At 37.0% G+C, this 24,431-nt stretch overlaps 2 protein-coding genes across 10 annotated transcripts in view; one reads left to right on the forward strand and one right to left on the reverse strand.

The window, feature by feature from the left end:
* Positions 1-335: 335 nt before the first annotated feature.
* atg4c (autophagy related 4C, cysteine peptidase) lies at positions 336-13,085 on the reverse strand. Its single transcript, XM_088426605.1, has 10 exons — positions 12,716-13,085; positions 11,823-11,906; positions 9,582-9,812; positions 6,372-6,714; positions 6,003-6,073; positions 4,753-4,955; positions 3,493-3,571; positions 2,638-2,714; positions 1,516-1,635; positions 336-1,131 (listed from the first exon to the last, which is right to left on the reverse strand). Exons 1-10 carry the CDS (start codon positions 12,789-12,791, stop codon positions 964-966), a joined length of 1,452 nt encoding a protein of 483 aa, XP_088282731.1. The 5' UTR covers positions 12,792-13,085; the 3' UTR covers positions 336-963.
* Positions 13,086-13,800: 715 nt separating this feature from the next.
* The window catches only part of dock7 (dedicator of cytokinesis 7), a 49,651-nt gene continuing 39,020 nt past the window's right edge, over positions 13,801-24,431 (forward strand). For all 9 annotated transcript variants that reach the window (XM_088425213.1, XM_088425215.1, XM_088425214.1 and 6 more), the window contains exons 1-14: positions 13,801-13,923; positions 17,195-17,294; positions 18,410-18,585; positions 19,371-19,439; positions 19,529-19,658; positions 19,862-20,074; positions 20,481-20,566; positions 20,669-20,735; positions 20,983-21,132; positions 21,250-21,330; positions 23,104-23,266; positions 23,363-23,505; positions 23,620-23,713; positions 23,852-24,014. In XM_088425213.1, coding sequence (XP_088281339.1) covers positions 13,886-13,923; positions 17,195-17,294; positions 18,410-18,585; positions 19,371-19,439; positions 19,529-19,658; positions 19,862-20,074; positions 20,481-20,566; positions 20,669-20,735; positions 20,983-21,132; positions 21,250-21,330; positions 23,104-23,266; positions 23,363-23,505; positions 23,620-23,713; positions 23,852-24,014 — 1,673 coding nt within the window. In that variant the 5' untranslated portion in view covers positions 13,801-13,885. The remainder of the gene's footprint in view (positions 13,924-17,194; positions 17,295-18,409; positions 18,586-19,370; positions 19,440-19,528; positions 19,659-19,861; positions 20,075-20,480; positions 20,567-20,668; positions 20,736-20,982; positions 21,133-21,249; positions 21,331-23,103; positions 23,267-23,362; positions 23,506-23,619; positions 23,714-23,851; positions 24,015-24,431) is intronic.

A 24,431-nucleotide genomic window follows, 5' to 3' on the forward strand; every position in this document is an offset into this window, starting at 1 on the left:
TCAGTGGGTCACATATTTTCCGGTGCCTGGTTAATGGCCTGGAGAGATGGTTAGCACATACGATTCCTTTTAATCTTCTCTATTTGACGTGCCGCAAAAGAAATTGAATGCCGGTTAGCAAACCGGTGCAGGTTCGCAAGCGATGAAAATGAAGTAAACAATGTTTATTCAAAAAAAGTTTTCACGTCCCAACAATAGCAAAATGGTTTCTGCAGGTAAAAGCCCTTGGCATTCCAGCAAGTATTGTAAATGTTTGCAGTTTGCGTCAACTTTTGCTGGTGGATTTGTTTTTTTCTTTAAATATGAAATGGGTGTAATGAAATAAAACAACAGGCTTTGCTTGAAATTTAATGAGCATGATCAAGTTACAGTGTTGTGACATACTTAAAATGTCTAAAGGTGGTGTTTTTTTTTCTTTTCCTATATGCCCTGAAATTAAAAGCCCAGCATTATTAATATTCCAAAACAAATGGAATAACTGACTTAAAAATGTTTAATGCTTACAAATACACTTCTCTGTCTAATCACCTTTTGTTATGTGTCCCATAATAATTTCAAATTCCAACACTTTTTTTTTTTTTAAACAATGAATGATTAGTGAGTGAGTTACACCCTTGACAAACAGTAAACACTGGTCACAGCCAATGCGTGTAATGCTAAATACAAAGTGCATAAATATTGACCTAACTTTACTCTTTATTTTACAACTGTGGAGGTGCATAACTGGTTCCCATAATACTGAAACATTTGCTCGGAAAAATATAACAACTCACCCTTAACGGTGTTGCATTTCTTTAATATAGTATAAAATAGATTGCAAAATTCAGTAAGTGCTACACATTTCCGACAACAAACCAAAGTACTGTATTATCGCAAGCTCGCACAACCGCAATCCAGCCGTTAACCAGTGAAAAGACTACTTCCAGTTTTTAAAAAGTTCAATGTCACATCTGTCTCGTTCCGTCAAAGTAGCACAAAGTCCCCGGCACTGGTGATTGTCCTCTTCGGGTCACGGATGAAGGGCCACTCTCTCTTTTCTGGGGTCAGCATGGCTGACAGGTCATAATCTCTGCCGTGACCTTCCACAATAGTAAAGGCTGGGTATTTGTCACTTGCTGATGGCTGCAGCACCTGAAACCACAACAGGTCGATGTTTTCCAGGCGTTCACGCTACAAAATACTACCCGCATTCCTCCCAACTGGAATTTTCAGTTTCTCCGTATGCGTATGCCATTCTGATTATTCTGGAGTTTGTTAAGCACGACCTAAATAAAATGTTTCTTTGGTAGATATGCATATCGATTAAACTTTACATCATTAAATGGACATAATATTGTTTTGATGCTGCTGACTTCATTGTCCCACAAGAGAGCCACAGTTGGAACGCAATAAAAATAAATGGCTGAATGCTGACATCTAGTGGCCAAACTGTGGCCCTAAGGGAAATGGGCAAAACGTATATCATCATTTAAGTATGCGCTACTGTATTTCTAAAATGGTTGAATGAATATTCACCTGAGACAGCTCTTGGCTGATTTTCTCAAAATCTTGGACATTTCTGGAGTAAAATCCTATGGTGCAGCTTGGATCCATCTTAGTGAAAGGCATCTTCTTAGGTGAGGGACAATGATAGGACTTGACAAAAAAAAGACAGAGTACATCTTTCAAATATTCCTCAGGCTGAAGGACCAAGTAAATGTATGATGAAATCCTCTGTCACAGTGTCAACAAATTTAAAGCAGAATGCTGCTGTGTTGTCAAATTTAAAACTATGACAGCATAAAAACATATTAAAAGAGGTTTTTAGCATTTATGCCGTTGGAGTGGTTGCTTCACGTGTGTGTGTGTGTGTGTGTGTGTGTGTGTGTGTGTGTGTGTGTGTGTGTGTGTGTGTGTGTGTGTGTATTTAAAACCCAATTACTTTGGGAGCGGTTTAAAACATACGTTTTCCTCTTTAAGGAACATAGTAATGATGTGCTCTCAAAAATAAAACAATAAACAAAAACACCACACTACCACTGGGGGATTAAATTGTCTATAAACAAAAGCAAAAGGTGCAAAAAAAACTTAAAATATCTCGTTAATAATTAAAATGATGACTGAACACATAAAAAACTGTTAACTGAATATTGCACTAAAGTGAGAGTTTTTGCATTTAGTGAGACACTTGGGATTGTGCTGTGTCAGTGTTGATAGCAGATAACTGTTGTGATGTTTGATCAAGTTTCAATATATTTCAAAATCTTATGTCCTTCCGGAAGTGTCCTCAACTACCCCAGGGGTACTCATAACCCCGTTTTAGAATGACTGCAGTCCATAATGTTTACTACTGTACTTTAGTGTAGTATTTACCAGTGAGGTTGAATTTGGCGTCTTTCATGGAGCTAAATAATGTTACCAAATCAAGAGAATAAACCTGTGTGAAAAGGTGCATCAACCCTTTTAGAATGCACAATTGTACCTCATTCAAGTTGACTCGTGTACCTAATCAAGAAGCTTGTGAGCGTGAATTAGCAGAAGGCTCCATGTAATTGACTGATGGGCTGCTTTAAGATTCATAACATTAAGTACTAACAGGAATGATTATATTCCCATTACTAGGCTTTTATTCAGCTCCTTTGTGAAGTTTCCCATTACCTGAAGAGGGAAATCGCTGGCGCTGACATCCACGAAAGACTGACAGTAATGAGGGTCTATGTAAATCAAGCTGTCATCTGCAAGGACAAAACACAAGACAGGGTATTTAAAAACATCGGATCATTACAAAAATGAGCCTCCCACCAATTTCATTGCAGGGTGGCTCAAAGTCACCCGCATATTGTACTGTTGTATCAAATATGCCTCCCACAAAGTTACCGTTTTTTAATATCTACCACTGGGGGATTAAATTCTGCATAATCGGATGCAGTTTTACAAGTGCATTTGAAACACCCACAAAAAAGGTTTCCGTTTAATTTTGTGCAAGTGGGGGAGTCTGCTGGTCGTGAGGATTACTTTTACAAACACGCAATTATATGCGACCATTAGCATATGATGAATGCAGAGGTGAGCTGTGCGCCGGCAGAAAGAATGTATTGCTTGTCATTTAGACATCATTCAACACTGTATATCACATTGATAAAATGTAAATGCGTAAATATTGACTGCCAAGATGTACAACTGAAGGTTCCTCCCAGCTCCTGAAGGTGATGAAGAGTGGCTCACTTCGGAGCCAGGAGGAAATTTAATGCATGCCTCTTATGGAAATCAATTACTTCACACAACTTGGGAGGTTTACTTGTGATAAATGGGTGAGGCTTTGATGGGTCAGAGAGAATAAAGGAAGTCCTGCTTCACTCGCTTCCTCCCGGCGTTTCCATGTGCAAACAGGAATATATTAACTTGCTTTATCCTCTCACATAAGAAAAGGTATACTATGCAAAACAACCTGCTATTCATACCAACCTCGCTCTCTTTCAGTCTCTCTTTTACATTGAGCAAACATTCACTCACCTTGAAATCCTACAATGTAGCAGGCCTGCTTGGGCTTCCCTCCAATGATGCCGATGCAGTATTCCAGACTTAGTATTCTCTATGTAATGAAGAAAAAATGTGTTTCACTGGTTTTGTTCATCACGCTTATATATTTGACATTACAAGTAATGCTGCTGTATATTTTTAATAGCTTTAATAATTATTAATAGTTTGATTTCACTCTTCCCTCCCTACCCTTTATGTAGTGCATCTTAAAAGAATACATACACAGCACTTCACTTTTTCCATAATTTGCTGTTACACCTTCATCCCCAAACAGATTTTTAAACTCAAAATACTACATGCAATTCCCCATAATATGGAAATGTGGAAAATGTGCAAAGAAGACAAAAAGAACATGTAATAAGCATAAGAAATCAGAGAATTAGCTGTAAAGCTCAAAATGAACCCTATTAAGAGAGTGGCCCCCTACTAACCCCCTCAACCATTTTTTTTTTTATAGTTAATCTACATTTGGTTATTGTGGCAGATCAAAAGATTGGTAGATAACAACATAAAAGTGGCCACAACCATTTATTTTCTTTATCAGATGTGTTTGTAATTGTTTGTGTTTCCCAACGAGAAGGGAATAACCCGGCTCAAAATGTTACACAATTTCCTTTTCATTTTATTCTCGAAATACGAGCGTTGTAGATGTAGTAGTGAGGTAGTATTGAGTAATAGATGATGAGTAAGAATGCAGTTGACCAAGCTGGTAGAATGAGCGGGTAATAACCGATACAGTGTCAAATACTTGTACATACAGTTTTGGATTTCATATTGATACTGGCAAAATAAACATTGCATAAAAGTACCGAGCACGTGTCAATAGATCAATACAGTACGCATCATGAGTCCCATGTATAGCTTTCGATTAAACAAACATATTCACATATTACAAACAAATGCGTACTTTCATACCAACAAATGCGTCAATTAACCGGACCGGTGACAAGTTTGTAAAAACACTATGCTGTTTGCTGTAATCCAACTACATTCCCCGATCAAAGCACAGGGTAGACACACACAAACAAAATAACACAATATCAAAGTAATACATCATCACACATGTGGCGCAAACCATTTCAAAAGATACACATAACAAAATATGTGAAAAAAGAAACAAGATGAATACTGTATTTTTTTTGGGTGGATTGTATAGCGGGTCATTCGTGACCTAGTATAAAACCCTAATGTACACAATGAAAATGCATGTACATACAGTACAGTATATCTTACCTTTACAAAGTTAAAGTACTCAGGGTTGGTCTTTTCTCCTCCCAGTCGCACAGGGATGAGAATGACAACAGCTTGACTGTCAGACACGGTGAACTCAGATGCTGATTGGTTGTTTTGCGGAGGAGGCAGGTCATCTGATATACCAGCTGAAGTGTGGCCAGCTTTGGCTGCCCTGTGGCTGTCAATCACATCAGCGCTATACACTAGAGAGGACGAATCACAACATCAAGAATGTTTGTTCACCTCTTAAAACCTTTCTAACCTATATTGTAAATGTAGGTGTTATATAGGCCAGACATTTATTCACACAATATTCAGTACACTGAATGGCCACAACATAGACATAATGTATTGCTTTACAGTAAGTTAGAAATCATCCATCCATTCTCTATAACCACTTATCCTCAAGGGTCGCAGGCCTGCTGGTACCTACCCCAGCTGGCAGTTAGAAAAAAAAATAGCTTTTGTTAGCAGTGGTAAAGAAATTAACATAACCATTACGAGAAGCTGTGCTCATAATTTGTACATGCAGCTATATAATTTTATTGAAATGTGTGTCACCAGCAGTGCAACAAACTGCTGGTGACACTGCTGATACTGACAATTATTTTAATAATGGATTGATTTATTGATTTGGTCGATGAATAGCATACAAATGGTTGTTTCCTTCTATTTAATGTAGCACATTATTTTTGATTGATAGTGCAGAAAATGAATCCCAAGTGTGATTATTAATTATTTTCTTAATTATTACAATTCAGGTACTGGTTTGGTTAGTTGATCTGCTTTTAAGGAGAGTTACAGAAATGAGAGAATATTTACTTTTGAGAAGCACATTTTCCCACATGTGACCATTTTAAAAAATGAGAAATTCATTCATTTGATAGAACGATTATTTGTTGAATGTTTCCTCTCTACTACTGCCACAATAATAATTGTATTGTGAAATAAATTGGCTAAGTTTCTAACAGTACTGAGAATTACTGTCATTGCATGGGTGGCTGTGTTAACACAGTACACTTGTGTATAGATAAACTGATGAACTGTCTGTTGTGTATTCTGCTTTGGTTACTTTGGGTAGAGTTACAGTATGTTTGAGAATTTTTGCTTTTTTTGGGAGAAGAGGTCATCTATAAAGAGATTGACCACACACAGCATCTTCACAGCATCTCTGAAGGCAGGTAGATATGATGTGAAAGAAGCACCAATTTTGACACAGTACCCATTTTGTTTGATCAAAAGCACAGTACCTGTACAGTCCTGGGAGACATAAGCAGTTATACCGGTCAAGGCAGGCTCCTTCACTTCATCCATAGCTTTCCTAAAAGAGTAGGGCAGAGAGAGAGCTGGAGAGAGTGAGCAATGCTCAAAGTTTACATGTGAAATTTAACAGTTAGCTGTTAACTTAGCAGTTGATCTTCAGGATGGATATGTACATGTGTTGCTATTTATTGACTATTAAACATTTCAACACCAAAATATCTTCACCAGTAAAGTATCTTGAACTATTCCAGGAATGGCCTTTTCAAGAGTAGGTAAAATGATCACATTTGTTTATGTTAAACCCTTTTAAAAATGTTAAAGTGCACATTTAACTATGTTACTTAGTGTCGACTTACTTGAGAATGTGCGCTACAGCAGCGGGTCCATACCAGTCACCCGCCTGTTTCCCCAATGTCAGACCTAAATGTACCAGTCTGTGTAGACCCAGCTGAGCAGAGGGGCTGTCACCAAACCATGAAATCAGTGTTCTGTGGTACATTTCCTTTAAATGGATATCTGCCTCCTCTGCTGGCTTGAAAGCTGGAGCCTGCGGTATGTCTGACGATTCAGGACCGGAGGGCCTGTTGAGGGTGCCCTGTAGAGAGGCTTCCAGGGATTCCATCAGTCGCTTGGCTGCGGTGGTGGTCCAGGTCTCGGCATCTAAACGCTGTAGCAGTAGTGCCTCTGACCATGTCCAGTCTTAAAAAGAAACCATGTGAATGTCTTTGCTGCATTATACGCCAATGGCAAATTCTAAATTTATGTGATTGTTATTTTGTATATGTATGGAATATGGAATAAGTATGCTTTGGTTCTATTATGAGTTAAGGAATAACTAACTTAAAATGATAAGAATGAATAAAATACACATATAAAACTCAAGGTGCTCCCTTCCTTTGGTTTGCTATACCAGTATTAATTATGGAAAATCACGTGAGATAATAATTTAATCGCACCTTTCCAAGTAGTTCCTTAACCGTAACTTTCAAGTTTTATACTTCATTTCACTATTAAAATGATTGTCTTTCAGAACTTGATTTGAACCTTGAGCGCTCCAGAGAACCAAAAAGGTATCTAATTATACATTTAAATGATACACCGTTTCACTTTAATTGCGTCTTCTCCTTGCAAAAAGAATGGGAGATGAAAAAAGAGGAAATGTAATTTTCCCAGGTTCCAAAATGGAAGTCAGATTTTAAGCATTAACAATATGACCTTGATCCAAAGAGAATCAAAGTGAAATTGATCAGTAAATATCCTTAAATGGCCATTTGTCTTTTTATTGAGAAATATTTCATTGGCGACATATTTTACAATTGCCAGAAGAGCTCATTTTAAATATTGTTTTCTAAATGGCCGCATTAAAATGGCATGCCATCCTGTTATGAGGACTCATAAAGTCGAGGACACTTCAGAGTCAATAGGATAGCTTTCTGATTGTAGGTGAGAAAAACAACCAAAAAAAAAAAAAAGAGTGTCCTAGCTCATAGAGCCATCCATTTGAAATGCTGCTTATCCTACTCAGTCTTATAGGGAGAGTGCAGCCTAGCTGCCTTTCGTTGAGAGGCAGCATAGCTACCTCGAACATCCAAGGGTTACTATTCAAGAACAGGCCTGATACAAGATGAAAAAACAACCTTTGTCACGGACGTTCACTTTAGAATAATAGTGTTTATTATTCAATTCAGATTTGTGCTCACATAAGATAATTGCTAGCACAGGGATGAAATGTAAAATCTGTATAGTTTTTTGGGGCGAGTTTACAGGCATGCTCTTTTGTTGGATTTAAAATACAGGAAAATCGTTATTAAAGAGAAAAATCTGCTTCATATCAGCTTCCGCACCACGTCATAGGTGCGCTGTGCCATGATGTCACCACGCATCCTGTTCTGGAAAGTCAAGCCTGCAAGGCAGGGTGCGCTTAAATAAACAACGGAGGAAATTCAACTCACCCACCCTCATTGAAAGCAGTCTTGTAGCGTTATGCAAACTCGTGTGAAGCACAGAAGCCACACAGCCGCATATGTAAATGCAACGTTTCACTCCGTTGCTAACGAATAGAGTTTGACCATCACAGATCTGCTGATTATGTAAGCATTAAAATGGTCTTTTTCCTATGGCGGGTTCCAATCACGTTGAAGCCGTGATAAATATTGTATTTCTGCTAAATAGATCAACGACGGCAGGAATAGTGTTCAGTCATGTCTTTATTCTTCCTTCTTCCCTCCTCACAGGCGACTATCCTCACTCTCTCACGTGCATGAAAATGAAATGAGCAAAGTAGGAACACATATTCATACGGAAGATTAAAAGCAAATGGTCTGTGATCAACACGACACAAAACTTCATGATGTCCACAAAACAAAATAAAATGCAAAACAATGTATACAAACTCCAAATTAACTCACAAACAAAAATTACTCACACAAATGTAAATGAATGAAAAATACTGTCTATGCTGTAATAAATAGTATGTTACAATTGGCACTGATAATGCTCTCAATATGCTCAGAGATTAACAAATTGACACAAGTTTCATGCTTTGCTCATAATCTCAGTTTAGCTGCTCACTTGAAAAAGTTTATTCTTATATTTTGTTTGTCATAAATGTTCACAAGAAATACAAATATTTTCAATAGGGCAGGATTTTTTTTTTTTTTACGTACAATTTAGGTGCTGCAACTTCCTGTGAAATTACAATGTGCAGTTACTTGTTCGACCTTTTTTTAAATTTTTGTTTCATCTTATTTTATACTATAAAAGCTATGCAATTTATAGCTGGCTTCAAAGGATAGCAGTGGTCTTAATTTTATGGACAGCAGTTGTCCTATATTTATGACAAAAAAAATCAAACCAAACCAAAACTTAATAAATGTAAAAAAATACACTTTGTCTCCCTTTGTTAGACTGAATCAGAAATCATTTTAAGTGAATTGAAGCAAATAGTTTTGAAGCGAAAATCGATTCTGAATCAAATAGTGAAACAGTCAAAGATTCCCAACCTTACTTGTTGCATTTTAGTTTTGAGTAATATGAAAGGAAAACATCTTGTTTGTGGTCACGATGGATGCTAAACGTTCAACGCAAAATGAACTGGCTACATTCTTGTGGTGGGTACTGCTGAGCACAGTAAATCACAACACCGAGTTATGAAGAAACTGCTAAGAGAAGGTTTATATGTGCATGGTTAACAATACATACGGGTTATTATATATTTATGAGATCATCAATATTTTGGTCCACCTCTAATAAATGTATAGCTGTGATATACTCAAGGGCGCTTTATAGTAGCCAAACATTGTTCTCAGATAGTTATTGCCTGAGATATTAAGTGACGTAAAAGTAAAAATAAAGTCTATCGAAAAATACCTGAGCAAATCAGTATTGAGTAAAAAAAAAAAAAAAAAAACAAAAAAACTTCATCTATGTTCTCTGAAAGTAAATGTACTGTAATCCTGTAAACCTCTAGATGCTTTTGAAGCTTCGTAGAAAGTGATCCTGTTCCAAGCAAGTAAAAATATTGGAGAGGTCAGTGGAGGCAAAAAAGGTACACTAAAACCACTCACCTCTCCCCAAAAAGTGCAGAATAAGTGCTTGAGCCAACATCATCTGTCCAGCCCGCAGCATGCAGCCCCAGCCACAGTCGGATGTTAGAACAGAGCCAGGCAGAGGGGAAAACGCTTCTCTATATGTTAGCCATATGCGAGATCCAAAATCCCTTCGGAAATCTTCAATATTTCCCATGACAGAGTCTTTATGTGATGTTTCCAAGCAGGCTCCTGAAACATCGTTATCATCTGGAGAAATGGTTGTCTGAATTAAATATATGAGAAGGTTTATGCAAGTACAGTTGTATATCACAGTTAATTACAATTTACAACCATAAGAATAAACACTAAAGGATAAAATTCTTGGACAAATTGCATGTGAACGCTGAAATATTAAATAAAAAAAAATATGGGCACATGTTGAATGCTGAGATACTGAAGCTTGATGAGGAATTATAATGAAAGATAAAGTGTGATGTGGGATAATAAAAAATAATGTGGGATGTCAATGAATGACATTGAATGACATGGAAACATTCAAAATGATGTGGAAAACATGGAAAGATGAGATAGGAGGAATAATAAAAAAATGACATGGAATGAACATTTAATATTTGGAATAGTTTGAATAAGTAAAAGAAAAGTGAAAATTAGGAGTAAAAGACAGTAAACTCCTAATACAGCTTTAATTTTCGAATTGTCAAGGAAAATGTGTTGCCAGCATATGCTCACTACTTTAAAATATGGACCGGTTTGAATCAGCCAGGAAAACAATGTTGAAAATAGTAAAAAAAAGAACCTTTTCATATTTATGTGAAATTGCAATTTATAGAAATTGTGTAGTTTAAATAAGATAGCGGTTTTTAGTTGAATCAGTCAGATATCTTAATTTTAGTCCTTTCTTTAAAAAAAAAAAAAAAAATATATATATATATATATATATATATATATATATATATATATATATATATATATATATATATATATATATATATATATATATATATATATCGAAGTCATTCCCTGTTGATTTTAAAGAAATTCAAAATGATTAAGAGGCTCTTTCATTTGACATTATGATTCTACTGGGGTACGTGCAGTTAATTTGGGGGCATCAATGTTGGCTAAGGTCACTACGTGTCACTTCCAGTTGTTTTTAGTGCACTTCCAGTTCATACTGGAAGCACTTGGAATTTTGCACTTGGAATTTTGAATGTGACGAACAATGATCAGTTTTTATGGATTGAATGGATAATTCTTTGTGTGACGGTGCTGAGCCCCAGCAACATGTTGGTACTGCTAGGTGGTTGTGGACCAGTTCATAAAGGAGGTTGCCCAGTGACCAAAGCTTCACTTGTTTGAATCTTGGCTGTTTTAATTGGCTTCCTGCTGCTGTTTCGCTCTTGCTGGTGTCATGAAAACACAACGAAAATTAAGCTGGTCTATGCTGTTTTTTTTTGTTTTGTTTTGTTTTGTTTTTTTTTTATTTTAGCAGAGTAAGCTCAACTCTAATATTTTGAAAAATAATTCAGTTAATACTTCAGTCGTTTTAGGCACTGCATTTGCAGTGTTGTGCAACAAAGCAAGTCGGTACTGATATAAATTTGCAGGCTCACAAAAGGACCAACCAACCAGCAGCACATCTTTTCGTGTAGCGATTAAAGATTGTCCAATGGTTAAATATTCTTTTGTTGAAATCTTGAAATGTGCATGTGGGAAAAGCTATGATGTTTAGTTTTAAGGAACCGCTCAATAACAACACTGATCGATCAGCAAAATAAAGGCATTATTGCCGATTAAATGACGTGAAAATGTGCAAAATATCGCTGATGAGATCTGTGTAAAGTCTAATTAGGATACTGTAGTATGCATTAGGTCAATAAATATATACAATATGCAGGTATTTTGCCCAAATTTAAAATGTCATTTTGTCAAATACCCAGTAAAATGCATCCTCGATCATTATCACCTTTATTACCATTACCTTTATCAGTAGTGCTGATAAAAAAAAATAAATTGTGGTCTTCTTCATTATTTAAGTTTCTCATCACTGATATAAATGATTACACATGTCTGCAACCATTGCTCACACACGCTGAAGTTGCCACAATGTGCAACAGCAGACCATTTGAGGATATTTTAAGTTTAACGTGGACCAATCCTTAACAGATGTTGGGAAAAAAAGAAATATTCACATCTAATGCCAACCCTGCAAAGCAAGATTGTCAAACTTCAGAAAAACTGTACAACATACTGTACCTTCAGCTTTAAAATGGTAACACTTTCCCAGGAGAAACACGGGGGAATTTCGGCTAAATGACGTCTTTGACTTCAGAGCCCAACCTAAAATATTCAAAAGACAATGTGTCACACTGTAGTTGTTTACAGTAAGGTGTCTAACACCGAATCCAGAGTCTAGGGTCGCACTTGCTCTTTAACAGTCATTCCCATGTGCTTTGGATCAGTTTCAAAATTCATCAGGTAAGAACAGAACATGAGTTTCTTTGCCCCGCTAGAGCTAGCGCAAAGCATATTTGAATAATAATTTAAAAAAAAAAAACAAGCCAAAAAAAGAATGATGTGACATTCATTTCTGTTTTATTTAACTTTGAAAATACAATATATATATATATATATATATATATATATATATATATATATATATATATATATATATATATATATATATATATATATATATAATACAATATATTTCTGGCTCGTCTGCCTGAAATTCTGACACTACCATTGCCATCTACTACCGTATGGCAAAATAAAAAGTATATGTTTTACACATTAGTCATTATACCACATTTTAGCAATGAATTGATTCCCGTTCCCATTTATTAGCTCTTAATTTGAAAAGTACATGTAATGTTTCTGTAATGGCATTACAGTGCATTCGATTTGCTCAATTAACACCTAAAAGGTGCATGGCACTGACTCCTATGTACCCGAGTTTGACAGCCGTCCACTCGAAACTCATTACACAGAGTACAACAAACTACTGGAAAACGAACTGTCTCAAACAGCGAATTCAAATTTAATATTTCATAATGAGCGATACAGAGTTGTAAAGATTATGTCAAAAAATATCACTTTGACTGGAAGTGTCGGATCTTCTGCGTGTGTGAATGTGTGTCCTCACTTACTGTATTTCACATTGTGCCACACAGACAAGAACTTCGTCTTCATACTTTCCACCTCGTCGCGCCCTTTATTCTCCATTTGGACCACAGAGGGATGCAACCCATTCCTTACACCTCAGAAAAACGCTAGTAGATCGTGTTGGGTGTGTGAAAGTGTTTTAAAAAAGGCCAGCGATACAAACTCGTACCACCATGCCGAGTACATGTATTCAGCGATTACCTAAATTCCCTGAAGATTAGTTTTCGCTCAAAAGTTGAACGTAGTAACGGAACATCCTGAAGACCAAAGTCGTGTTCATAATCTGTTCTATCTTATCATTACTTGAAGTGGAAAGCTTCGCTGTCAAGCTTTGTTTATGTTTTGAGGAAGAAGTCCCGGGCAGGACAGCTGCTCTCGCGATACTTCTAAGATACAAAAGGCGACTGCTGCATGTGAAGGCTCGATTTGAAGCCCCATATACTATACCGGGCGGTGCTTAACAACTCATTGAATCATACTGTATTGTAGCTCTTGCTTTTGTAATTCCTGCAACAAAACAATGCGTTTAAACAAAGAAAACTGTCATTGCCATTGGTAGATGATCATGATATGAAATGTGAAATTTCACAACAGCGTCATAAGTTAAATACTAAGTCTCATTGAAAAGCATTGTTATTTGATAAATAGTTCAGTTTTCAATTCTAAACTTAAGTTACACATTTGAATAGTGAGAGAAAAAAATCCCAATGTAAATACTATACACAGTGAGAGGAACACATCCGTTTTGAAATATATCTTAATGTACAATGTAATTACAAATACTTTAAAAAGTAAAATGTTATAAACACGCTCCAATATAGTGATTTTTTTTCAACAGTTCAGAAGAAATTATAGGCGTTCTGTGTATGCACACCAACATCTCTGAAATTGGAAAGATAAGATGGTTTCCATCGCGGAGCAACAGTATTTCTGTTCAAATTGAATATACTTTCTTTAGAACAAAAATTGAAGTAAGGTAGGTATATTTGCGTGGGTGGGTTCATTTGCACAGTATTACGGCCATTACGGTAAGACACGAAGCTCCAGTTCTCATTCTCTAGTTTTCCCATTTTCCCGGTGGCTATAGTGAGTGAGTGGAATTTGCTGGCTGCCTCTCTGGGAATTTCGTTCAAGCACATCGAGCGGCCGCTGCCATGGCTGAACGCCGCGCCTTTGCGCAGAAGATAAGCAGGTAAAGACGTATCCGAAACGGGCTCTTTCAGGACTAACCCAACCGTCTGGATCTTTTGAGAGGGTCACCGACAGACCACCACCCATGCAACCCAATGCAAAGAGGCCCAGATGGCAGCACAGCATAGCTCTCCGCTAGCTTGTTAGCCGTATCGCCAAAGATGCTCAGACCCACCCATAAAGACAGCTGAAGAAAATCTCCAAAAGAAACATAGAAACCCCCGGCTTAAATTATTGTCAAGTGATCGATCGTGTCGCTGCGACCAACTATATATGGCATAAGACGAAAACCGTTAGTCTGATCAACTGTCTGTCTCTTGTTTCTTCTGATGTAGCTTTCATTGATGCAGCTTGACACTGTTGTCAATGCTACAAATGTGACTGATCTCATCAAACGTAGTGTGAGGAGGGCATGGCAATTATATGCAAAGCACAGTAACTTAGTGATAGAATATCAAACAAGATCACCCCTCCCCTTAAATAGGTCTAAATAATTCATCAGCGTTCTCTGTGTCATAATTGTTATCTATCTATCTATCTATCTATCTGTCTATCTATCTATCTATCTATCTATCTATCTATCTATCTATCTATCTATCTATCTATCTATCTATCTATCTATCTATCTATTTGACAGGATTACATTGGAACAGCGTAAATAAACAGGAGTATGTTGGAACTACGTAAATAAACACTATTCTGGCCCAGCAAACACATGAGATAAAACGTATTCAATTTTGGAATTCGACTATTAAAGCTATCACAAAAGTTTATTTGTAAGGCTTTGCTTGCAAAATCAAGTATGAGCATTCATGATATAATACCCCCAAATCTGGTATGGATGTCAAATATGCCATAGTTTATTAGATCGGTGCCTATAAATAATAGGTGATGTTACCTTAGATTAACACTATTTCTGAAATTGAGAATATACATTGTTTGTGTACAACGAGTCAAGGGTATTGCTTCAATTAAATCAACAACAACAACAAAAATGTTATGGGTTCATTGATATAGAATAGAGCGGCGTGCTCCCATCAAAGTGTACATAAAACATAGTCTGTTTATTTTTGTTGATTTTTTTGTTTTTTTTGTTTTTGTCTTTTGATAAATGTTTCATTTTCAAATAACAGTGTTGTCAACAATAACAAAGAAGATGCGGACATAAATTTAAATGTGAAAAGTTACATTCCGTACCTGTAGCATGCATGCATGCATGGCCCAACTACTTGTCATCATAGTTATTTCCAAATGCATGCTGTTAATGCCCGATATATACAATTTGAATGCAAATGTGGGTTTTAAGAGGAATGTGACTTCACTGGTCACAGTAAATATACACTTTTTTGGAGGAGCGTAATCAAGCTCACCACTTTGAGCCACACACACACACGCACACACACACACACAGACACACACACACACACACACACACACACACACACACACAAGCTCTGTCGTCTGGCTGAGAATTAACATAAAGGATTTAGGTCTCCAAAGCGCATCATCTTCAATGAATGGCCAAAATGTGTGGGTTTATTTCTGGTAAATATAAACAAAGCTGTTAAGACCAAATGGTTTGCTCCCTGAAGGAACAGTAATTGCAATTCGTCCAAAGTTGTGTTGTGTGTGTACTGTATACTTGAGTATGATTGTTGTTCCTGTTCCTGTTATTATTATTATTATTATTATTATTATTATTATTGACTTTGTTGTTCTGACTATTGTAAACGTAAAATGCAATGTACACCTGTAATGGCAATGTCCTCAATCCATGAGGCAGATGGGAAAGTTTGGAGCTGGAGTTCTGGCAGGGTTTGAATAGTACAATAATTTTTACAGGTCCTGGAGCTCTGCAACAGTAGTGGGCAAATGATTGTGGAAAGGGAATATTATTCTTTCTTTTGGAACTTTCTTTGCACTTGGGTCAATATGCTGTCCATGGAAACTGCCATTAAGCCATTAAAACACAACTCTCTCAACGAAGCCTAGCAAAGGCAACATCATCTCATTGATTATTTTACACTAGCAAAGTAGACAAGAATATCTAAAGTTGAAGCACTCATATCTAAAACCAGAGAGGATTATAGACCCCCTCATGAGAACTCAGCTAGTATAGCACAGGCATCTGGTACACAACAACTTGGCAGAATCCTTTGTTAGCAAAATCCTTTTGAATAAGGCTGATTAAAAAAAAAAAAAAATCAGCTCCAAAAACAAAATTTTGTCTATCCACTTTACAGGACCCAATCTTACAAACATTTATTTGGTAAATAAAACACTTTGGGGCATTGTCAACACCATCTCATGAATTGTGTAAATGGAAAAAAATATTCATCAATTGAACCGTATTCTTGTGTTTTGGAAAATATTAATAGACACAGTGTGCAGTATACTATACGCAGTTGAAACATCACGCCACATACTGTAGGCGTGGGCTCTTTAAAATACCAACAGTAATAAATTTGTAAACAGTTGGCATCTTTCAACTTTGTTTCATTCTAAGTTAGATGTCTAGAAGAGGTCTTGCTCAGATTTATAGCTTGCGATTAACAACTCTCAGATGGAGCGGTAGAACCCATTTGGTCTCAGAGTGAACAAACACACTTTTTAGCTTAAGCCCAAACCATGCTATTTGATTTTTGGGGACAAAACATAGCAATGCACAATATGTAACGCATACTATATGTCCATAAATGCTCAATGTTACTGCTGTTTTTCCTTTCATTTGCTGATTTCATATTTCTATGTGTTACTCAAAGTGTCGTCTTTAAGTTACATTCTCTTTGTACAGTACTACCAGCTGGAGTTTGTTGGTGCTGGTGGATGCACATGTTCATATGACTGTATTGAGTCACACTATAAACAGATGAAGTGCAATAATACGTTTTACTCTGACATGCTCGTTCTTTTCACGCCGTGGTTGACAAGTCAACGGGTTGAGTGAGTCAACGCTTCCTAAAATAGATCGCTCCAGATGTTTTTCTGAAGGACTTGTGAGTAGCCATCCACTTCAGAGGGGGTTTGGCTGATCAAAATAATAATAACTGTATTATAAATGTAAACAGACCTGACCAATCTACAGAAAACTCAGACCCTGAGTTTGGTTTTGACTTCTTCACAATGTAAAGAAGCCTCATGAGCAATGACAAGTGCAGAAGTGTAACAGTATTTGAGTGAGCAGGAACATCTTTGATATTGTTCCTCCCTCATAGAGAGTAAGGAGAATTTACAACATGTTTATTGAGTCTTTTTTTTTTTTTTTTATGCAGGACTGTGGCAGCGGAGGTCCGGAAGCAAATATCAGGACAGTATGGGGGCTCACCACAACTGTTCAAGAACCTCAATGCTGGGACCCTAACAAATAACACAGTGCGTAAACCTACCGGCTCAAAAAGCACACACACACACGCACACACACACACACACATATGCACACAAATTCTTTAAAACCGGTTTGAATACGTGCATTTAAGCCACTGTCTCTGTTTTTAAGTGCAGTGATGTTTTGGTTCTAAAATTGTGTTTTCTGAAATGACTGCAGTTTTGCAAATTATAAATTTATTCGTAGATATAATTGAACTATTCATGCATACACGCTCATTATGTATATTCTGAAGACACTTGAAAAAAGCTGTAAGGTGACTGTGCCCAGGTCTAGTCAGACTGTATTTCTTAAGTTTTTAATCAATAGCTGTATTTCCATCTCGTTATATGAAGTCCGAGCATATCTGTTCTTTATCATCATTTCTTCTATTTTTTCAAATGTAATATTTGTACAGTGTGTCGCAGGATGTCTGTTAATGTTGGTAGCAGAAATTTTGGCCTACTTAACAAAAAATGCTAGCAAATTTGATCTATTTTCTTGTTAATTAGGTTACCATTGGCTAATATTTAAACTGTGACTGTTAAAACTAAACACCCTGAAAAACTCACAGACCCCACTGTCTCTTTCACAAGAGAAACACTTGAAATGGGATTGGATTCTTCTATTTAGCAGACAGACATTCATTTCTCTTTTTTTTTTTTAAATCATTTTTCACTTTTGAAGGCATTTTAAAAGATAGCATCGATTTTCCACTTTGGAAGTTTATATGTCCAATATTTATTGGCACCCTATTTATTATGATTTATACATCTCTTTTTAACGTGTTGTGCTTCAATGTGCCCCCTGGCCTATTAAATTTGATGTTGGTAACAATCAACTGAAAAGTTCAGTGTAAGTGCAATAGAAATTTAACAGAACACAACACAGAGAGAGATTTATGACTATGGTTACTATGGTTACCCTTACTAATGACAGTAGCCTGGATTTCAAGGTCTAGAACTTTCTTCTTACAGCACCAAAAAGATGACAGGGATTTCTCTCTCAGTTTAATAATTTTGCTCGATTCTTTGCATTAGCATGAATTATACTATGACATTTACACAGCATTTTTTGGATATGCTGATAATTGATTCCCTGCATCCCTTTTGTCACGCTCCAGGTTCCGCTCACAGAGGCAGTAGAGCCAGTGGATTTTGAGGAATACCTCATCACTCACCCTCCAATCGTGGAGTCAGGACCCCTTAGAGATCTGATAGAGTTTCCTCCGGATGACATCGAGGTTATCTACACACCCAGGGAATGTCGCACAGTAGTACAAGCCGTCCCAGAGGAAGGGTAAGATTTTGCTAATAAACCGGACAATAGCCTAAACATCTTAAGAAACACAAATACATAGGGTTGGGACTCGAGCGCTAAAATGAAAATGAATTTGGTCACATGTTTCTATTCTTTCAGTCGATGAGCAAACAGTTCAGAATTTTGTATGATGTAGTTTAAACCCACAGTTACATCTCAGTGGTAGAAAATTCAGAACATCTTGCTCACATACTTGTTTTAAAAAATATGAGAAAATTCTTGGTCTGGCCCTTGTTTAATTTTCACTTGATGGTTGCACAGATACTCCACAGGCCTACTGACTATTAAGTAACCTCCTTGTTTTCATGTAATTAAATAACTGTATGATCCTTTTCAATGAAAATTGGTCATTTCAAGCATTTTATTCTGCATTACAGTCTATCAATTTAAATGCACTTGCAAACATTTCTCTGTATTCAAGTTGTGGAGATGCAACAAGGAATAGTTGCAGTCTGGTGAATGGTCAGCAATTCCACCACACAATCTTAACTTCCTTTTTGATGTTGCATGTTTTCACATACGTGTGTGTTTTTTCTCTGGGTACTCTAGATTCCTCTCACATTCCCAAACTAAGCTTAGTAGGTTAAGGCAAGATTCAAAATTGACAGTTGGTGTGAAAGTGAGCGTAAGTGGTTGTTTGTCTTAATGCACCCTGACCAGCTTGAGGTCAGCTGGGGCAGGTTCCAGTGACTCTGTGAGGGTCATATAGGATCAATGTATGGACCTATTTAAAACACATTTGTACTGCTTTTCACTGCTTTCAGGGACACAGACCCACATGTGAGAGATTGTGTCAGATCGTACACAGAGGACTGGGCCATAGTCAACAGAAAGTAAGACTACATGACAGCTACATTGAACAAGAATGCAATCTTTCCTAATCGTTTTTTTTTAATTGTACTTAATGTCACATTACTTTCAGATACCACAAACTGGGCACAGGTTTTAATCCAAATTCACTGGATAAGCAAAAAGAACGTCAAAAGGGCTTGCCCAAACAAGTGTTTGAGGCTGATGAATTACCAGACAGCAGTAGCTACCAAGATGACCAGGTAGGTACCAATATGGACCAATCCAGCAGAGCCTCGAGGCAGATGTCTTTAGTCAATCTCTTTTTATGGTGGACTTACCCAACTTGGTTGTTTGTTTATTTTTTTTTTTTGTCCCAGCCCATGTTTTAGTTTTACAAAATATGATGCTCACCCACAAATTGCACCCATGACATTGGCATTTATAAATAGCGATTGTTTTGTAGGATGACCTAAAGCGGCGTTCCATGTCCATTGATGACACCCCTCGGGGTAGTTGGGCTTGCAGCATCTTTGATTTGAAAAATTCCCTCCCTGACTCGCTCCTCCCGCATCTCCTTGACCGTGCCCCCAATGAAGAGATTGACAGACACAATGAAGATCAACGCAAGACCAACCGCCATCGGGAACTCTTTGCTCTTCATCCAGCCCTTGATGAGGTCTAGTATACCTTAGTGGTACACAAAATTGTACACAATTTTATAAAATACATCTGGAGGAGATATACCAGGTTCTGATGATGCGATGTGAATCAAGACGGAGGGACTATGCCATCAGCTGCAGTGTCAACAGCAATGTCTATGAGTGCTTATGAATGACTGATGACCCAGATTGCATATTCACGGAGCGTAAATTATTGTATGTTTGCTTAATTTGTGTTGTAAATTTTCATAAATAGCACTGAGCCGTATGAACCTCGAATGTTGAATAATATGAATGGGCCAGCTCAACAAATATATATATTTCCGTTTGTTTGTATGGCATTATGTAGGTTTATTTCTTTCTTTCTTTTTTTAGGGATTATTATTGTTCATAATGTTATGTGTTTATGCACCTCTTCCGTAGGAGGACCCCATTGAGCGGCACTGTGTGCCTGAAGTTCCCAAAGAACACTTTGGCCAAAGGCTGCTTGTCAAATGCTTGTCCTTGAAGTATGTCGTGACAAGACATAAAAAAAAAAATAATAGGAATCTTAATCAATAATAATAATAATGCTGGTTTGGTAATTCTCTTTTTTGTGTCTTTCACTATAGGTTTGAAATTGAAATTGAGCCCATATTTGCTAGTTTGGCTTTATATGATGTCAAGGAGAAGAAAAAGGTAAGGAGATGGAAGATATCATTTCATCTGTTAAGATGAACGATTAGGCTGATTTTGAAATATCAATACGTTTGACAAGACTTCGTTTTGGGCGTGATTTCCTGTGAAAGTAGATGGAAGCAGTCATCTTGTTAAATAGATCATTTTACTTGAGTTTATTTTTTAATGCTTGTTATACTTGTTACATTATTTGATCATTTCATATTCTTTACTCTGCATTAACAAATATTTTTGTATTTTTCAACAGATATCAGAGAACTTTTTCTTTGACCTGAATTCGGAGCAGATGAAGGCAATGCTCCGTCCGCACATTCAAACTGCAGCCATTTCCACTTTAGCCCGCTCGGCCATATTCTCAATCACCTATCCCTCTCAGGATGTGTTTCTGGTCATCAAGGTCAGTCACTTTTGTGATGTTACGCTAACCTCAATTACTATATTGTGTACCAATAAATCTTAGGAATTCCATGATCACCTTGTGGCTGCGCTGTTTTTGTTGGGGTTTTTTTTTCAGTTGGAGAAGGTCCTGCAGCAAGGGGATATTGGGGAGTGTGCGGAACCCTATATGGTCTTCAAAGAATCAGATGCTACTAAGGTAGATAGGCTATGGTTGGTGCCTTTATGTAGTTGGATACTGTATACATTTGCACGCGTGAGTCGGTCAAGTGAAATGTACTTACGACCACTGAAATTGTATGTGCAAGTCCAAAATTGTATGCTTAGCAACATGGCCTACACGACTAGATTTTCAATAGGCAATCTAATAGAAAAGTGTTTCCCCAAAACGTACCCCCCCCCCCCCTCACACACACACACACACACACACACACACACACACACACACACACACACACACACACACACACACACACACACACAGCTCAATTTCTCCAGAATGGTACATATAACTTTCAACATTTTTCTTTGTTGCACTCAGGTTGAAGTGGCTTTTCCAAACTCGTTGCCTTTTACACATTTCTTTTTACATATTATCTTTTTTGATTTTTTTTAAATCTTGTCATAAACCTATAAGCTTGACTGTACAAAAACACCAACGCAAAGCTCTACCATTTTCTTTGAAAAAACTAGATGGTTCATTTTTCACATTTCTATGACAGAAAAGAGATCTCGATGGACTAAAATTGTAGATTTCTTGAACACTTTTTACACAAGTACAGTAAGCTGGCCAGTGGCCAGTAAAACGAATGAAGAGACATGGAATCAACAAGACAGAAAAATCATTTTCTAGTCACAGTGATTTTTGAATTGACATACTTATCCGTATTTGGTTGTTAAATATAAATGCATTATGTCACATTGGCATTTGCATCCCTGTGTGTGACACGTTCGGATCATTTGTCGCACACAATATGGCCAAAACCAAATTTAGGTTATTTATTTGGCAGTTTTGGAAGCAACACATTATGTATCCAGCCAAAAGAAACATTGTCCTTCTCAGCGACACTGCTGCCACTCATTTAGAACCTGCTTTGAGCCCTTTGACCTCTGACTAAATAAATATTGTAGCTATCTCTTCCTCACGTGTCCTCTAAACTCACATTTTGTTGGCAAAGCTCAGTACATTGCACACATCCAGCCAAATGTCTTAAAAGCACTTACCTAAGCTTGACTGAAGGGTTCCAGCAGAGGGCAGTCAGTATACAGTATATCAAATTAAACAAGTGTGGTTCATTACCATGTTTAATATAACATATTTAAATTAAAAAAAAAGACTTAAGACTGGCATGCCATTTTATGTAAAATCAGTGTTTGGCTGTAGTTTCATAATTTGCTGAGCTATCATCGTTGCTATTGACCAGCTATATGAAGATATATTGTCTGAATGTATTGAGGAGTGGCATTACATCTTTCATTTTCACTGTGTTCATTTCTAGAATTCTATAAATGTTTTATGTAGTATCAGGTCCTTATTTGCACAATTTACTTGGTGCTGTAAAATAATGGGTTTACAACATAGCAGCAATTCAATTACATTAAGTTGTTGCCTATTATTTCCGTTTTAAGTTTGTTTGTTTGCTTGTTTTTTTTTGACCAAAAGATTGTTAAACACAGCAAAAGGCTTTATTTTATCAATATTAAATACATATTTCGATTGATACTTTATATACAGTACAATACACACTAAATAAGTTATTTGAATGGGAGATATTGCCCCATCTTGTGATTGGATCAGTGATTACTTATTTTTAGCCTAACAAAAAACATCCAACTTTCAAGCAACCGAAGATCTGTTATTTGCTTATGAAAATAATGATTGCAGTATGTACTGTAGAATTCATGATTACAAAAAGAAAGAAACTTTGGGAAAGTACATGTTTACTGAAATGTTGTTTCTCTTTTTTTGTAGAATAAAGAAAAATTGGAGAAACTCCGCAGTCAATCAGAGCAATTCTGCCAACGCCTTGGTCGCTACCGCATGCCCTTTGCATGGACTGCAATCCACCTAATGAATATCGTCAACAGTGCTGGTAGTCTCGAGAGAGATACTGAGCTGGAAATGAGCCTTTCAGGTCTCCACTTACAAGTTTTTTTGATTTCGCTTTTGTCAAGGTGTGTCCTCTCTTTGTTTGCATTACTACCATATTTACTCTACTTCCTTTATGCAGAGAGGAAAGGCTCGTGGTCAGAACGACGAAACTCAAGCATTATGGGAAGACGGTCCCTGGAAAGAACCACTAGTGGAGATGAATCATGTAGTTTGACCGGTTTCAGACCTGCTACTCTAACCATCACCAACTTTTTTAAACAGGTCGGCACAATCACAGCTGTACTCGTAAATACATAGACACATAAATGGGATTTGGAATACAGGCACTCAACATTTATAAAGCGCTCCTAAATGTTATGTTTTTGTCTATTTTAGGAAGGTGATAGGCTAAGTGATGAGGACTTATACAAGTTTCTTGCTGATATGAGAAGACCTTCTTCAGTTTTGAGGAGACTTAGACCCATTACAGGTATAAATATACACGTGGGACAATTATCGAAATGTGTAAAATATGTACAAGTTGTTTTTCTTAATTCCAATACTAACCCCATCAATTGTCATTCTTCATCAAGTTTCACCTGATTACCATTTTTTACTCTCCCTACAGCCCAGTTGAAGTTGGACATATCTCCGTCTCCAGAGAACCCACACTATTGCTTGACCCCTGACTTATTGCAGGTTAAACCTTACCCAGACAGTAGAGTACGCCCCACCAGAGAGATCTTGGAGTTTCCTGCTAGGGATGTGTACGTGCCAAACACCACATACAGGTACAGGATCTTTTACTTTTGTTTTCATGACTTGCTTCAAACTGTTATTGCCTAATGTGTGACTAGATCTTTTTTTAGACATTAGAGATAGGGGAAACAACTCCTTATCTGCCTGACCTAACACGTAGGGCCTAATTTACTGAGATACCAAGTCGTAAACACTGAATTGCATGTTTCTTTTCACAGATTCAATTCAGTGTCCGCAATCGGTGGGCATGGAGCATATGTCATATTCAAGATTGTGATCTTTTATTAAGAGCCCTGGTTTGCATGTTCACTCATTGTAAGTGCCTGAAAAAAGATGAGATCACTGTGTTTAAAAGTGGGTTTTGAACCTGGTTGTCACCATAGAAAATTTGGTAGCTGTTTGATGCAGTGAGATTGGCAACATTGGAAGAGGTAAACATAGAAACTATT

Source organism: Hippichthys cyanospilos, chromosome 10, assembly GCF_059441005.1.
Source record: "Hippichthys cyanospilos isolate Australia breed blue-spotted pipefish chromosome 10, RoL_Hcya_1.0, whole genome shotgun sequence".
Lineage (NCBI taxonomy): Eukaryota > Metazoa > Chordata > Actinopteri > Syngnathiformes > Syngnathidae > Hippichthys > Hippichthys cyanospilos.

Bases quoted from the DNA above. Each gene is read 5' to 3' on its own strand.
- atg4c (XM_088426605.1), bottom strand. From the start codon at position 12,791: ATGGAGAATAAAGGGCGCGACGAGGTGGAAAGTATGAAGACGAAGTTC. The intron at 2,715-3,492 runs GTGAGTGAATGT...TTGTCCTTGCAG, and splicing joins CTACATTGTAGGATTTCAAG to ATGACAGCTTGATTTACATA. The intron at 1,636-2,637 runs GTAATGGGAAAC...TTTTTTGTCAAG, and splicing joins CCAGCGATTTCCCTCTTCAG to TCCTATCATTGTCCCTCACC.